This window comes from Hypanus sabinus, chromosome 19 (assembly GCF_030144855.1).
Source record: "Hypanus sabinus isolate sHypSab1 chromosome 19, sHypSab1.hap1, whole genome shotgun sequence".
NCBI lineage: Eukaryota > Metazoa > Chordata > Chondrichthyes > Myliobatiformes > Dasyatidae > Hypanus > Hypanus sabinus.
This window is the reverse complement of record NC_082724.1, coordinates 19474871-19490001: the sequence shown is the minus strand read 5'-3', so window position 1 is coordinate 19490001 and position 15131 is coordinate 19474871. Positions and strand designations below refer to the sequence as shown.

Below are 15131 nucleotides of genomic sequence, written 5' to 3'. Positions count from 1 at the left end.
ATCAAGAGATATTAAAGGAAATGACATGGAAACAAAAAACCAAGATCATAAATCTGGCACTCTGGCTGAATAGTCTACTTGTGGTTCAAATTCTTGTGTTCCAGTGAAAGGAATTGATATGTGATGGAAGCTTCCAGATAATGAACTGAGATGTTCTGCATATGGTCAGCAGATCTAGAAGAAACTGCAAATAATCAGTTAATCACAAATAAGTAAATCTCAGCATCCTTTCAATTTGACTTGCTCTTCACATACTGGCACGTCTGTTCATGGCCTCCTCTACTGCATTACTGAGACCAAACTCAGTTTAAGGAGCAACACTTCATACTCTGCCTGGGTAGCCTCAAGTGCAGTCTGACCAATCTCGTAAAAAGCCTCAGCATTACATTCTTGTCCTCTTGACATGAATGCTAACATTGCTTTTGCCTTCCTTACCACAGACTCAATCTGCAAGGTAACCTTCACGGAATCCAGCACAAGGACTCCCAAGTCCCTTTGCACTTTCGATTTTTTAAATTTTCTCCTTGTTTATAAAATAGCCTCCTCCTTTATTCCTTCTACCATACACTTCCCTATACTATATTCCATCTGCCACTTCTTTACCCGTTTTCCCACCCTGTCTAAGTGCTTCTGCAGACTCCCTCAACACTACCTGCCCCTCCACCTATCTTTGTATCATCTGCAAACTTGGCCATAAAGCCATCAATTCCGTCATCCTCCCACTTTTTCCATCTCACATCCGTCAAATCTGGCACCTGCCAGCATTTCCCATTAATTTGAGTGGGGTTTTCTCACCTAGATTACGAAGCAAGAAGGAAGCTAAATCATTTTGACAAATTATTACTTCTTCTGCAGATTCCGATCATTTGCCAGTTAAACTCTGTGGAGACAAACTCCTACTAACAATTCAAGAAGGTGGTCACCAGGGCAACTTAAGATGGGGAACGAATACACACTTTTCTAATCTCGCCCACACCTTGAGAGGAAAAAAAAATGATTAATGAACACTGGCTTGCTTATTTTTAAAAAAGCATCTGGTTCTAGTCATGTCATTTTGGCAGCGTTGCTTGACACCAGATGAGGGACAGAGAAGCAGACATTCTTGCCGATGTTAAAAGCTCTTTTTAATTCATTTATTGCATTTGCTGGTTACATTTGTAATGAAAAATAACAATTAAGTCAACATCCTATATTTCTTTAATGATAGATTTATGTGACAGTGCAGATAGTTTGCCTGTAATTTTGTATCTAATACATATGCCCATTGTTCTCTTGCACCTGCTACACCGCATTGCTACTGTACCATGCTGTCAATTGCAGATCCAGCTGTGTATTTGCTTTGCTCTGCTCTCGGTGTTACTGAAAGAAAATGCTATATAAACAGGTGACAGGGCTATGCAAATACCTAGTTCCCCACACTAGTTTGAGGTTTGTATACCTACTGCACTTTCATTGTTTTTACATTTATTAGTGACAAAAGCTTGTGTCTGCATTTATCCTGTTCATTGTACGGCTTTTGGAGCTACTCTCAGGGCATTCTTCAGGCTAGGAGGATACTGCGTCCTTCCCGGTTGATGTCACGTGGCAGAAAAATCTACAATGTGGAATCATCTCCTGGAGGTGGCACAAGTTCTGTGACAATCTGGAATGTGACAGTGGATTGCTGGATTCACGAAGGAAACCGGCAGCTTAAGAGACAGGTGACCCTTTAATGGGCAATAAGGAAATTACAATGGAATTAAACATCACGAAAGGAAGCACAAAAAAACATTTCAGAAAAACTGGAGATCCAAAGATTCAACACATAAAAGGAATTAAGAAATAATATTAACAAAAGGTACAGGAAATATTGAAGAGCTTAATGATCTGCATTCCATGATTTGAAAGAGCTGCCTGTAGAGATAATGGATGCTCTGGTTAACATGCAAATAATTAGTTTGATTATGGATGGAGTCCTGCAGATTAGAGGGTAGATAATATGACCTCACTATTTAAGAAAGAATGAAATGAGACCTACCTTTGTGTTAGCCTGACATAGAGTGCAGGGAAAATGCCGTAAATCTCTGACAAAGGATGAGATCTCCTGCAGGAACCATTAGAGAACCAAAGAAAATTTGTATAATGAAATATTATGACTGAACAGAATCTGTGTGGATTTATGAAAGGAAAAGTTGTGTCTGATTAATTTATTGAAGTTCTTTAAGATGTACATAGAACATGGAAATCTACAGCACATTACAGGCCCTTCAACCCTGGTGCACCATCAATAACTCACTCTGAGACGTAAAGGCGAGATATTGGCTTTTATTGACTGGAAGAAGGAACAAGCAGTGAGTGACCACCATACTACATCCTGGAGACTGAGAGGCCGGGCTCAGGCCTTGATCGCCTTTATACCGGGGTCTGTGGGAGGAGCCACAGGAGCAGTCAGCAGGGGGCGTGTCCAGACAGGCACACGTAGTTCACTACAAGCCCACAATGTTGTGCTGACCATGGAACCTATTCCAGAAACTGACTAGAATTTTCATAGCACATAGCCCTCCATTTTTCTATGCTCCATGTACCTATCTGAGAGTCTCTTAAAAGGCCCTATTGTGTCTGCCTCCACCATCGTCGCCGGCAATGCATTCCATGCACCCACTACTCTTTGTGTGATAAACTTATCCCTGACATCCCCTCTGCACCCTCTTTCAAGCACCTCAAAACTGTGCCCCTAGGTTAGCCATTTCCGCCCTGGGTACATTGGGTAAATGAGAGGGGACCAGTGATGTGGTGTTTTTGTATTTTTTTTTAAAAGGCTTTTGAAAAGGTTTCATAGGAGATTGATGAACAAGGTTAGAGGACATGAAACAAAGGACAATGTATTCGCATGTTAGGGAATTATTCCCCAGTAGGAATAAATGATTCTTCTCAGTTTGGCAGGTTGTACCACAGGGATTAGTGCTTGGGTCCCAATAATTCACAATCCATACCTGGCAGCCTGGCAGCAAGGGGGGGGGGGGGGGTGTGAAGTACAACACATTCAAGTTTGCTAATCACATGGAACAAAGTCAGAATCATAATCAGATTTATTATCACTGGCATGTGACAGTAGGAACATGAGTAATAAAATTGAATGGAAAGAGGGTTCAAGAAGATTAGGTAAATATAAAGTGAGTGGGCAGTGGCATGATGCTTAGCATGTAGTACTGAAAATTCTGAAGTTATCCAGTTTAGCAGAAACAAAAGGTATTTTATAAACAATGAGAGATTGAGAAATGTTGACGTTCAAAGTGAACAGACTGTTCTTGTACATAAATCTTTGAAAACTATCACGAAGGTGCAGCAGAGATTACAGAAAGCAAATGCTCTGATGCCATGCAATGTGCAAGATTTTAATACAAGAGTAAAGATATGTCCAGTCCCCACCTGAATATTGTGTACAATCTTGGTCTCGGTATTTGCTTTAATGAGTGAATGAAAGAGTCATCTGATTGGTTATTGGGATTGTGGGCCTGTCTTATGAAGAGATATTGAGTAGGCTAGTCCTCTATTCCCTGAGGTTCACTGGAATCTGAGGTAGCTGATGCACCATCAATAACTCTCGGAGACGTGAGGCGAGATATAGGCTTGGATATGGGAGGAGCCACGGTCTGTGGGAGGAGCCACAGGAGCAGTCAGCGGGGGGGGGGGGGGGGCATGTTGAGACAGGTATATGTAGTTCACCACAGTAGCCTTATTAAAATAAACAAAGTTCTTAGCGAGCTCAACATAATAAATATAACTAGAATGTTTCTCTTGGACTCACTTTCGGCTGCGGTTTGACATTTAGCATCCTCAGCACTGAGCGCTCTTTACAATTTGTGTGATTTGATCGAGGTGCTTCGGTGTGGAACTGGACCTGCGACTGTGGCCTGCAGGCATTAGCACAGTGCTGACTCGATGGCTGTGACCGCAGCCACCAGCCCCTGGACTGGCTTCACTCACCTTGTGGCTGTGGACTCACTTTTGGGGATTCTACGGTTTGATGTTTAGTGATCCGTGTGTTATTTGTTCACCTTTCGTTGCTTGTGCGATTCTTTCCTTTTTTTCGTACATTTGATGATCTTGTTGTATGGGGGTTTTTCCTTTAATGGGTCTATGGTATTTCTTTGTTTCGTGGTTGCCTGCAAAAAGATGAATCTTTAAGTTTGTATATGGTATATGTACTTTGATAATAAATGTACTTTAAACTTTGTAAAAGGAGTCAAGTTGAAGGGTTCACAATTGCAAAATAAGCACAGCCATTTGGGACTGAGATGAGGGGCAATGTTTTCATTCAAAGAGTGGTGGAACTTTGGACTTTTCTATTCTAGAGTTCTGTGCAAGCTCAGCTATTTATGGTATTTAAAACAGATTGTATATTTCTGGATATTAGAAGAATCAAAGGACATGAATGTAGGGAAACTGGTGTTTGAAGTAGAAGTTCAGTCATGGTCTTGTTGATTAGTAGAGTAGTTTCAAAAGAACAGAATAGACTTCTGCTCCCTAATATTTTATATTTTGAGGGTAGAGGTTAGGAGAATATTTTGGCAAAGGATCAAAAGAAAGATTGCTGGAGGGACAGGAAGAAATATGAATTAATTTTAGAAAAGTCTAATTCGGCTGCAACAATAATAACTTGCATAGCTGTAGCTAGTCCTGGAGGCTCTTCTCAACCCTTTGCCTTTGCTATTCTGTGTTTAATATTCTGGAATTTTGATGCACCTATAGGTAATTAATAATCAGACAAAAGAAAGCAGGGAAGACATTGTAATGAAGATACAGAACTTGACCAAACTAACAAACTTTATTTTCTAAAACGTTGATGGGGCAGAGCGATGAGTCCAGGAATTTTTAAAGAGAACAGGCTTTCTGATTGGTTTGCTTGAAATGATTGCAGCACTGTACAGGTTTGACTTTGGCTGTCTTCCAGCATCTTTACACGACTACTGTCACCTCATCCCTACACACCCTTCTCCATTCCTCTTCAGTCATTGTACTACACATCCCTCTAACTATATCACCTCTTCTCTTACTCTCCATTGCCAGCTGTCACCATCATTGTGACCCTTGATGCACCTGCCCACGTTAACACTACATTTGATTCGATCTAAGGATGTGCCGCTAACACATTCTTTTCTAGCTTGCAGCAAGTCACACTTAGCATGAGAGCAAATGGCAATTGAATAATACAAGTGTCATTTTTCTTTTTGGAAAGGGGTACGACAACATGGCAAATAACTTTCACAATGGTGAACTTGTAGAGGGAAAAATTCAGACAGGTCTCTTTACACCTTATTATCCCTCCCTTCTTTTGTCTGACCTCATAGAGACTGTATTACAATTTTTTTTTGCCGTTCTCAACAGCCACTCACCTCTCCTTCTGCTCTTTCCATGCTGCAAGGTACCCCTTCTTCCTTTAAATGTTGCACCAACTCCTACCTGTTACAATGTTTCATTGATGGAGATTTCATTTCAGATGGAAGCAAAGATTTCAGGGATTTGCTCAAAGAAGAACATGGGTATTTGCCCTGTGTCTTACCCAAGACTTATTCTTCAACTGAAAGCACCTGAAATGATTATCCAGCTATTTGTGTATGACCTTCCTATGAGCAATGAGCTGTTATGTTTTCCACCTAACAAAATGGCTCTATTTGAAGAAATGCCAGTAAAAGTGGTCAATAGGAATCAAGGAAAAATCTCTTCCCTGTCTCACATCCTACCCCACATTAAAGGAGCTGATACCAGTGTCACAGTGCATGGACATTACATCAGGAATTCTTCAAGACCGTATCCCTGGCCCAACCAGCTTCAGCTGCTTCGTCAGCTACTTTTCTTCCATCAGGTGGGAATCTTCACTGAAAATTGCACAATATTCAATCAAATTCGTAATAATAAAATAGCCCATCATTTTACACAGCAAACCACAAACAACATTTTGGAATGGATTGATAAACAACGAGAGTCAGATACTGATCACCTCCTACAAGCGGCTGCTGAACAGTTACTATTGAGTGAAATTTTGTGCTGTTGTTGCCATTGACAAGTCACAAGTCAGGTCTGCGATAGAATACTCTCCACTTGGCTGACAGAAGATGGGGTCAGTTACTTCTTGTTTTGTCAACGGACAACTGACTGCAGAATGCTGATGCTCAAGCCTCTAAAGGAACCAGGTATAAGAGAAGGCTGCTGGTGACCATGTGTATAATGGTTGAGATTAAAGTTCAAAGCAAATTTATCATCAATGTATATGTTAACATATACTACTTAGAGATTAGTTTTCTTGCAGGTATTTACAGGAAAAAAATACAGTAGAATTTATGAAAAGCTAAGAAACAAAAATGGCAAAAGAAACTGTGCAAATAAAAAATAATACTGAGAACATGAGTTTTAAAGAATCCTTGAAAGTGAGCCTGTAGGTCATAAATCTGTTCAGTATTGTGCTTAGTGAAGTTATCCATGCCAGTTTAGGAGCCTGATGGTTAAAGGATATTTATTGTTCCCATTCCTAGTGATGTTGACCTAAGGCTTCTGTACCTCTTACCTGATGGAAGTGGCGAGAAAAGAGCATGACCTGATTGGTGGGCGCCTTAGATGAATGCAGTTTTCTTGAGGCAGTGCTCCATGTAAATAAATTCAAAGATGGGGAGGTATTTGCCTGTGATGGACTGGGCTGTGTCCACCACCTTCTACAGCCTTTTCCATTCCAGACCAGACTTTTGATGCAACCAGTTAGGATAGTCTCCACTGTGCATAAGACCATAAGATATAGGAGCAGTATTAGGCCATTTGGCCCATTGAGTCTGGTCTGCCATTTCATCATGGCCGGTCCATATCCCTCTCAGCCTCATTCTCTTGCCTTCTCCCCATAACTCTTCATGCTCTGACTAATCAAGAATCTATCTATCTTAAATAAATTCTCGGCACCCAGCGTCTTGGCCTCCACAGCTGCCTGTGGCAATGAATTCCACAGATTCACCACTCTCTGAATAAAGAAATTCCTCATCTCCATTCTGATTGTGGACTTCAAAAAGGGTAAGATGAAGGAAGGGTGATCCTCATAGAGGGATCAGAAGTGGAGACAGTGAGCAGCTTCAAGTTCCTGGGTGTCAAGATCTCTGAGGATCTTATCTGGTCCCAACACATTGATGCAGTTACAAAGAAGGCAAGACAGCGGCTGTACTTTATTAGGAGTTTGAAGTAATTTGACATGTCAACAAATACACTCAAAAACTTCTATTGTTGTACCATGGAGAGCATTCTGACAGGCTGTATCACTGTTTGGTATGGGGGGGTGGGGTGGGGGCTACTGCACAGGACTGAAAGAAACCGCAGAAGGTTGAAAATCTAGTCAGCTCCATCTTGGGCACTAGCCTACAAAGTACCCAGGACATCTTTAGGGAGCGGTGTCTCAGAAAGGTACTGTCCATTATTAAAGACGTCCAGCACCCAGGGCATGCCCTTTTCTCACTGTTACCATCAGGTAGGAGATACAGAAGCCTGAAGGCACACACTCAGCGATTCAGGAACAGTTTCTTCCCCTCTGCCATCTGATTCCTAAATGGACATTGAAGCTTTGGACACTACCTCACTTTTTTAGTACACAGTATTTTTGTTTTTGCACATTTTAATTATCTATTCAATATACATAATTGATTTACTTGTTTATTTAGTATTTTTCCCCCAATCTATCTATTTATTTATTTATTCTCTGCTAGATTATGTATTGCAATGAACTGCTGCTGCTAAGTTAACAAATTTCACGTCACATGCTGGTGATAATAAACCCGATTCCGATTCTGAAATGGACATCCTTCTATTCTGAAACTCTGTCCTCTGATCTTAGACCCCCTCACCATAGGAAATATCCACTCCACAGCCGGTCTAGAGGCCTTTCAACATTTGATAAGTTTCAATGAAACCCCTCCTCATACTCCTGAATTGCAGTGAGCCCAGAGCCATCAAACACTCATATTATAAGCCTTTCAATCACAAAATCATTTTTGTGAACCTCCTTTGAACCCTCTCCAATGTTAGCACATCCTTTCTTAGATAACAGGCCCCGGAACCACTCAAAATACTCTAAGTGAGGCTTCCCCAGGCCCTACAAAGCCTCAGCATTACACCCTTACTTTTACATTCTAGTCCTCTTGAAACGAATGCTAAGATCACATTTGCCTTCCTCACCACTGACTCAACCTGCAGATTAACCTCTAGGGAATCCTGCATGATGACTCCCAAAACCCTCTGCGTCTTAGATTTTTGAATGTTTTCTCCAGTTAGAAAATCATCTATGTTTTTATTTCTTCTGCCAAAGCGCAGGACCATACACTTCCCGACACTGTGTCCTATTGGCCATTCTTTTAATCCAAGTCCTTCAGCAGCCTCTCTGCTTCATCAACACCATCTGCTTCTCCACCATCTTCGTACTGTCTGCAAACTTGGCCATAATGCCAGTGAACCTGTCATCCAAATAATTGACATAGAACATAAAAAGCAGAACCAAAAACAGACTCTGATGGAACACCACTGATCACTGGCAGTGAACAGAAAAGGCTCCTTTATTCCCACTCTTTGCCTCCTCCTGACATTCAGCCAATGCTCTATCCATGCTAGTGCCATTCCTGTAATACCATGGGCTCTTAACTTGTTAAGCATCTTCATATGTGGCAATTTGTCAAAGGCCTTCTGAAAATCCAAGTACACAACATCCACTGTTTCTCCTTTGTGTATCCAACATGCTGTTTCTTCAAATAATTGCAACAGATTTGTCGGGCAAGGTTTTCCCTTAAGTTAACCATGCTGACTTCAGCCTATATTTATTATCATCTTCTTTCAAGTACCCCAAAACACATTCTTACCAATCAGCTCCAACATCTTCCCAACCACTGAGGTCAGACTAACTGGCCTATAATTTCCTTTCTTCTGCCTTCTCCCTTCCTGAAAAGTGGAGTAACATTTGCAATTTTCCAGTCCTCTGGAACATTACCAGAATACAGTTATATTGACTCCTGAAAGATCATTACTAATGCCTTCACTATCTCTTCAGCCACTTTTTTTCAGAACCCTGGGGGTAGACCATCAGGTCCAGGTGATTTATCTGCCTTCGGACCTTTCAGTTTCCCAAGCACCTTCTCCTTAGCAACTGCAACTTTACTCACTTCTGCTCCCTGACGATCTGTAACTTCTGACAGACCGCTTGTGTCTTCCACAGTAAAGATTGATGCAAAATCCTTATTCAGTTCATCTGCTATTTCTTTGTCCCCCATCTCTACTTCTCCAGGGTCAATATCCAGCAGTCTGATGACTACTCTTGCCTCTCTTTTACATTTTATATATCTGAAGAAACTTTGGTATCATCTTTAATGTTATTAGTTAGCTTTCTTTCATATTCCATCTTTTCTCTCTTAATGACTTTTTAGTAGCCTTCTCATACTTCTTAAAAGCTTCCCAACTCTCTAACTTCCCACTATTTTTAATTCTATTGTATACCCTCTTTTTGGCTTTTATGTTAGCTTTGACTTCCCTTGTCAGCCACAGTTGTGCCATCCTGCCCCTGCTCCTTCTGAATTACTCCCAGAAACTCTAGCCACTGAAGTTCTGCCATTATCCCTGTCGGTGCCCCCTTCCAATCAGCACACTTCAAATCCAACCATCCACTTTCCGCCTGTGCGCATAACCGACTGAATCAAGCTGCTCATAATGACACACACAAAATGCTGGGGGAATTCAGCAGGTTAGGCATCATCTATGGAAACAAATAAACAGGACTGGAAAGGAAGGGGGAAGATGCCAGAATAAAAAGTGGGGGGGGGGGGTTGAGGAGAAGGAGGACCAGCTAGAAGGTGATAAGTGAAGCCAGGTGGGTGGGGAAATGGGTGATGAAGTAAGAAGCTAGGGGGTAATATCTGGAAAAGACGCTGGAGGAGAAGGAATCTACTCATTACAAGTTGCTGCAGACTATGTCTGAAATATTAATGGCTAGAATTTTTTCAGATCACCCATCACTGTCATCTGAAGCAGCCATAATGGAAACTCTTTCAACTTCCAATATGCAGCATTAGAACATATTCCAAAAATCTGAAAGGAATTGTTAAAACTATCATATTCTGAATTTAGCTCTTTTGAAGATAGTTGATAGCAAGATCTACAAACTCTTTGCCCAGTTGCTTCCACTCTTCAGAGCTATTCCTCCCCAGCCAGATGTAGCAGAATGCTAACAGTGGAATAGAACTTCCAAAGTGGTCCAGCATAAGCACAATTTCTTTTCTCTGAATTCAGTTGCAGAACGGAGACAAGTTCACTTGCTGCTTGGTGTGGTGGTGGACTGGGAGCAGCAGGTGCAAGACTGTTCGTTCAGGAGGCAGGGTTGGATCAATCTTTGTCCGGCATCCCATTCACAGCCATTCCAGCATGGGTGGCCCTGAGTTGGCATTGCCTGATGGAGTCCTTGCAGCATGCAAGCCTCCACAAGACGTCAATGCATTGAACCAGGTCATTCAATATTAGCCTTACAGTGTAAAGCATATCAATTGGCCTTACATTCACTATATAGCAGCATTGCAAAATTCTTTCTGATAATTGTTTGCAGTGCCAAAGTATCACATGGCAATTCAGTTCTCTCTCGAGATGAACATAATAAACTAGCTGAAGCTTCAATACAATTCTCAGTGAATGTTATACCATCAGAGACGGTGTTTTATTGACCTAACTGTCCTCTTGAAGGTTGCGCATCACTTACTTTAAAATAGAAAAGGATGGCTCTTTAAGTTTAATACATCCCCTCTCCACCTATGTAACCAGAACATTTATATGGTCTTGTGTGGGATCTTGTTGTGCAGAGGACTCTGACTTTTTTTTCTACACCCATGATGATGCTTTAGCTGTTCTTCATTGGGAGTAAGTATTTTGGGAAGTTCTGAGAGGGACATAAAGCATTATACAAGGTAAAAGTATTTGACTTAAAAAAAATCTCGACAGTCTTCTAAATCAGTATAGAATTTTATAATATATTATACTTAAATCATGTTTTAATTCACTACACATGTCTCTAGAGTCCCCTAATCCAAAATGGCATATTTTTGGTTTCAATACCAGAAATATTTGTGCAGGATAAAAAATTTCCAGGCCTTCTATTTTTTTATCCCAAAGTTTGTTTTATAACACTGACATATTGTAAGTGAGAACATCAGTTGTATGGATTTATCATTTATATGTTTCGTCTTTTTCATTTGTTGACTGCTTCCAGCTTTTATGTCAACAAAGTATTCTTGATAATAAAACACAATAACAATGATGCTTATATGTGGATAGAATGCCAGACCTAAGTTAATGCTGTGGGTTTAGCTCATATTCCAAGTTTTACAAAGTATTTGCTCGAAGGAAGTTTGATTTCACTCTCCTCTTGGCATGTAACTCCAAAGTCAGGGTCAGATCTGGCACCAGAGTGAAGCAGAGTAAAATTCCATGAGAATGGTTCACAGCTCTGAAGACTTTTTTCTCACAATTTTACCAATGAAATGTAAATCCAGTGTCCAGTACAAACTATCTCCAGGGGTTAACAGAGTTACAGTTTTCTTGATAGATCTTTAGTGGGGGGGGGGGGGGGGAGGGAGGAAGAGTTTTCACTTTGATTATTAAACTTTCATTTTTCTAACAGTTAAGGGAAAGCTCTGCATGCATATGAATCCGACCTGATAACGTTACTTTTGGGAAGAATAGTTGCACATTGAGGCAAGTAGGTGCATTGTCAGGTAAACACATTTATGCTTTTAAAGTGGATTAATACTCTTTGTAAGCACACTTTTAAACCTGTCAGCACTTATTGGTTCTTTATAATAAATACTCTCTTACAATTCAGTTTGTTCATGCCGAATATTTTAGAGCTGGTGTCACCGGTAGAAAGTTAGCAATGGTTATCTGTGAAGTAAAAACATCAATTATACCTTCTATTCTCACATTACGACTAAAGAGTCATAGTAACTGTACGTCTCTAAATTAAGCACCTATTATATATTATAAATATTTCTGGGCCGTCTAATTTTAGAATAGTTTATTCCATGATATTTATTAAACGGTGAAATCCATAGAATTGTAACATAGTCTCACTGTCTTCTGAACGTAACTTCTATTCCCCCTGCACTATTTTTTAAAAAAACGTTTAAGACTTTTTTTTTGCTCCCATAAATCCATAATAAACAATAGTTTTGCCGAGAGGCCCGCGGACTGGATGCATGTGTATATGCACAGTAACGGTGCGAACATACTCGCCTCCAGCAACTGGGGCAAAAGGTGCCCTCCTGTCCTCTCTCCCTCTCCCCCTTTGAAGTTTGAAAATGACAGCGTTGCTCGGGGAGCTGCTGAACAGGCCGCTGTTACACTGTAGCCAGGCCAGGCTGCGCTGGTTACAATAAGTATTAAAGCTCCGCGAGCGACTGGCTGACTGACGTAATTTTGCAATGAAAGGATACAGTCTGCTCGGTACAGTAGGCAACTGTCAGGCGGCGGCGGCGGCGGCGGAGCGCATTGTGCCTGCAGCCGCAGCTTAGAGAGGATGTGAGCAACTTCGGGAGCAGGCTCTGTGCGAGTGTGTCGGGCAGAGTTGGAGAAGGCGGCGAAGAGAAACAACAGAAATCCCCCCCCCCTCCCCTCCTCCTCCCTCCCCGTCCATGTAAACGCTCACCCGACATCGCAGAAACACAGAGGAAGAGGAAACCTTAGGGAGAATTTGTTGAGCAGGAAGAAGGCGCTTCTCTCAAGCTGGAGCCAGCTAACATGGCGGCTGTACCAGTCTACTGCATCTGTCGGTTACCTTACGACGTAACTCGATTTATGATTGAATGCGATGCGTGTAAGGACTGGTTCCACGGCAGGTAAAAGGGAGCTCCCCCCCCCCCTCCGTCTCTTTTCTTTTCCTTGCTCCCCTTCTACTTGTTTAGTGCCTGAGCTGGCTAACTGGTGGGAGCAGGCTGCCGAGGAATTACGAGTTTGGCGGGAGGAGAGTGGCTGTACTAGGCGAGGGTTATTTACGTTGGTTGGGAGTGAGCTGGGGGCTCACGGGGGGGGGGGATTAATTTATTGGGGGGGGGAGCGAGGCCCGGGGGAGAAGGTAGTGCTGCAAGCGTTTTGGGTGACAGAAGCCGTTTGTCATTGTGGAAGTAGTGGCCTTGTGCAAAGCACTGTCTGCCCTGAGGTTCGGGGGGTTTGTCCTCAAGCCGCGGAGGTGTCTCCCGTGTTTTGTTTGTGCCCAGCGATCCTTAAAATCTACCCAGTAACTGGGCTACAACCTTGTCCCCAGTGTGGACATATTTACCATATGTTTTACAAGTAAAGGCCCCCCCCCCCATTTCTTCGTCGAATTGCTGGACTATTTTCTAGCAGCTTTTGCTGAATTATCTGCGCCCTCTGCCTTGGGGAACGTTTCCCGCTTTTGTTTAAATTGATAAAAATAAGCGGGGCCTGATGTAAATATTGACAGTTTCACTCGGCTTTTATTTATCATATTTCCACGTGTAAGTTCTGAAGAGTGTCAGAAAACCTCAGCTGACGTCTGTTAATTCACTGTTATTCTGAAGAGTTTGTAAAAGCATCGAGCGTCGGTGCTGGTAACCGCTTGATATTCACGTTAAATGTCACCTGTGAATGTTACTGTCGTCTGCAAGGAACTTATTTTTGTTTCAATCCGGCTGTGTTCCCTTTAAAAGGGAAAGTGAACGTGAGCTTTGTCCGTGTGGTTTAAACAGTGAAACTTTGAGAAGGACTTCGTTGAATACCTTTAGATACGTAGATTATCAGAAAGTTTCTCCGGAAGTTTTTTTTCCCCCTGGCGTACGTTATACAGTGTGAAATACGCCGAGAGGGTATTTCGTCCTTTTCAAAATGTAATGTTGGCCGAAGCACCACGCCCCCTCAAATTAGAAACCTCAGGCCTAGTACTTGATACTTACAGAGTTTGTACTTTCAAAAGTTAACTTGTTATAAATTTAAGTCTCTCAGAGAATGGCACTTCTCGCCACGCCATCAGATTCTCCTCTGGTGAACTGACAACCGTGTCGACGTGCCTGAATTTACCTGGATAATTCACGGTCCAATAGCAAGGAAATTGGATCTTGCCGGTGATAGGTGATTTTTATTCAGTAACATTCTTCATTCTAAGGAAATAGATGTGGTTCAGAGAGGGGGAAGTCACTGCTGTTCATAATAATTTTGTTCAAAACTGAATTTTGAGTAGGGTGGTGAAATGGATCTGTAGCATGCAGTAAAGTATAGAAGTTTTATCTGGAACTTTACTCCAGCTGACGTGCTCCCATGTTTTAATCTTGAAATCTATACCGTAGGTATTTTGGGAACAAGCTTACAACAATCGGAGCATACTAATTATAGTCGAAGCATTGTTATTGATGTGTAAAGGTAAATAAGTGGATATTTCACTGACAAGATTTGAAATCAGCTGTTTTTTTAATTTACTAATTTGTGGGGATATATTTTGAATAGAATAGTAAGTAATTACCAAGACAAGTTACTGTTTTGCGGCTTTGGCTATAGCATGATATAGCTGCAATTGTTCTTAATGGTGGAAGTTAACTGGCTGGTCACTAAAAACCTGTAGAATTTAAACCAGAGTTACTTAGCAAAAGTGTAACTGAACATTATGGAAGTTCAAACTTTACTAATGCAGTAGTTTTCTTTGAAAGTTAAAGTTGCCTGAATCCAATGGTTTTTTCCTTAAGATGGTATAGAATGTTACAAGCATAATTAGCAAAATTGCCCAGAGTTCTGCTTGGCTGCATTTATTTATCTGGCATTATCCAAGAAGACTATTTTTATTGATTTAAAAGGTTGGATTTTTTTTCTCTGGGAAATTATATTTGATGCCAATATAAATGGGTAATTTGTGTTTTTTTTTAAAAAATGTTCTTAGTAATTTGAAATTTGTTTACAATGATGTGGTGAATTGATGTGCCTCGTCTCTTTTAATGATAGATCATTTTAGCAGAATTTATGCCTGAAAAATATTTTGAGAGTTTTTTTAAAAGTGTCTTTATAATCCTACTTGGCTTGCTATTTATTTTGCTCCCTATGAATAATCTTAAGCAGAAATATAGAAATAACTTAAGTATTATGCAGTTTCT

The 15131-nt window shown here is 41.1% G+C and overlaps 1 protein-coding gene and 1 long non-coding RNA gene across 6 annotated transcripts in view; one reads left to right on the top strand and one right to left on the bottom strand.

Moving 5' to 3' along the window:
* Positions 1-554: 554 nt before the first annotated feature.
* LOC132377776 (uncharacterized) lies at positions 555-12812 on the bottom strand. 4 transcript variants are annotated; one of them, XR_009506767.1, is made up of 4 exons: positions 12683-12812; positions 11854-11919; positions 5771-5858; positions 557-4145 (listed from the first exon to the last, which is right to left on the bottom strand). It is a non-coding gene; the product is annotated as an uncharacterized LOC132377776 (long non-coding RNA). The 4 variants fall into 4 exon arrangements; XR_009506764.1 differs by having other exon boundaries at positions 555-5858; XR_009506765.1 differs by having other exon boundaries at positions 555-5858; positions 12716-12790.
* The window catches only part of phf2 (PHD finger protein 2), a 151942-nt gene continuing 148793 nt past the window's right edge, over positions 11983-15131 (top strand). Inside the window, exon 1 of one of the 2 annotated variants that reach the window (XR_009506763.1) lies at positions 11983-12872. Coding sequence is in view for 1 of the 2 variants with exons in the window: in XM_059944121.1 (XP_059800104.1) it covers positions 12775-12872 (98 nt within the window). In the remaining variant the exon portion in view is untranslated. The remainder of the gene's footprint in view (positions 12873-15131) is intronic. The other variant, XM_059944121.1, reaches the window with a different exon arrangement.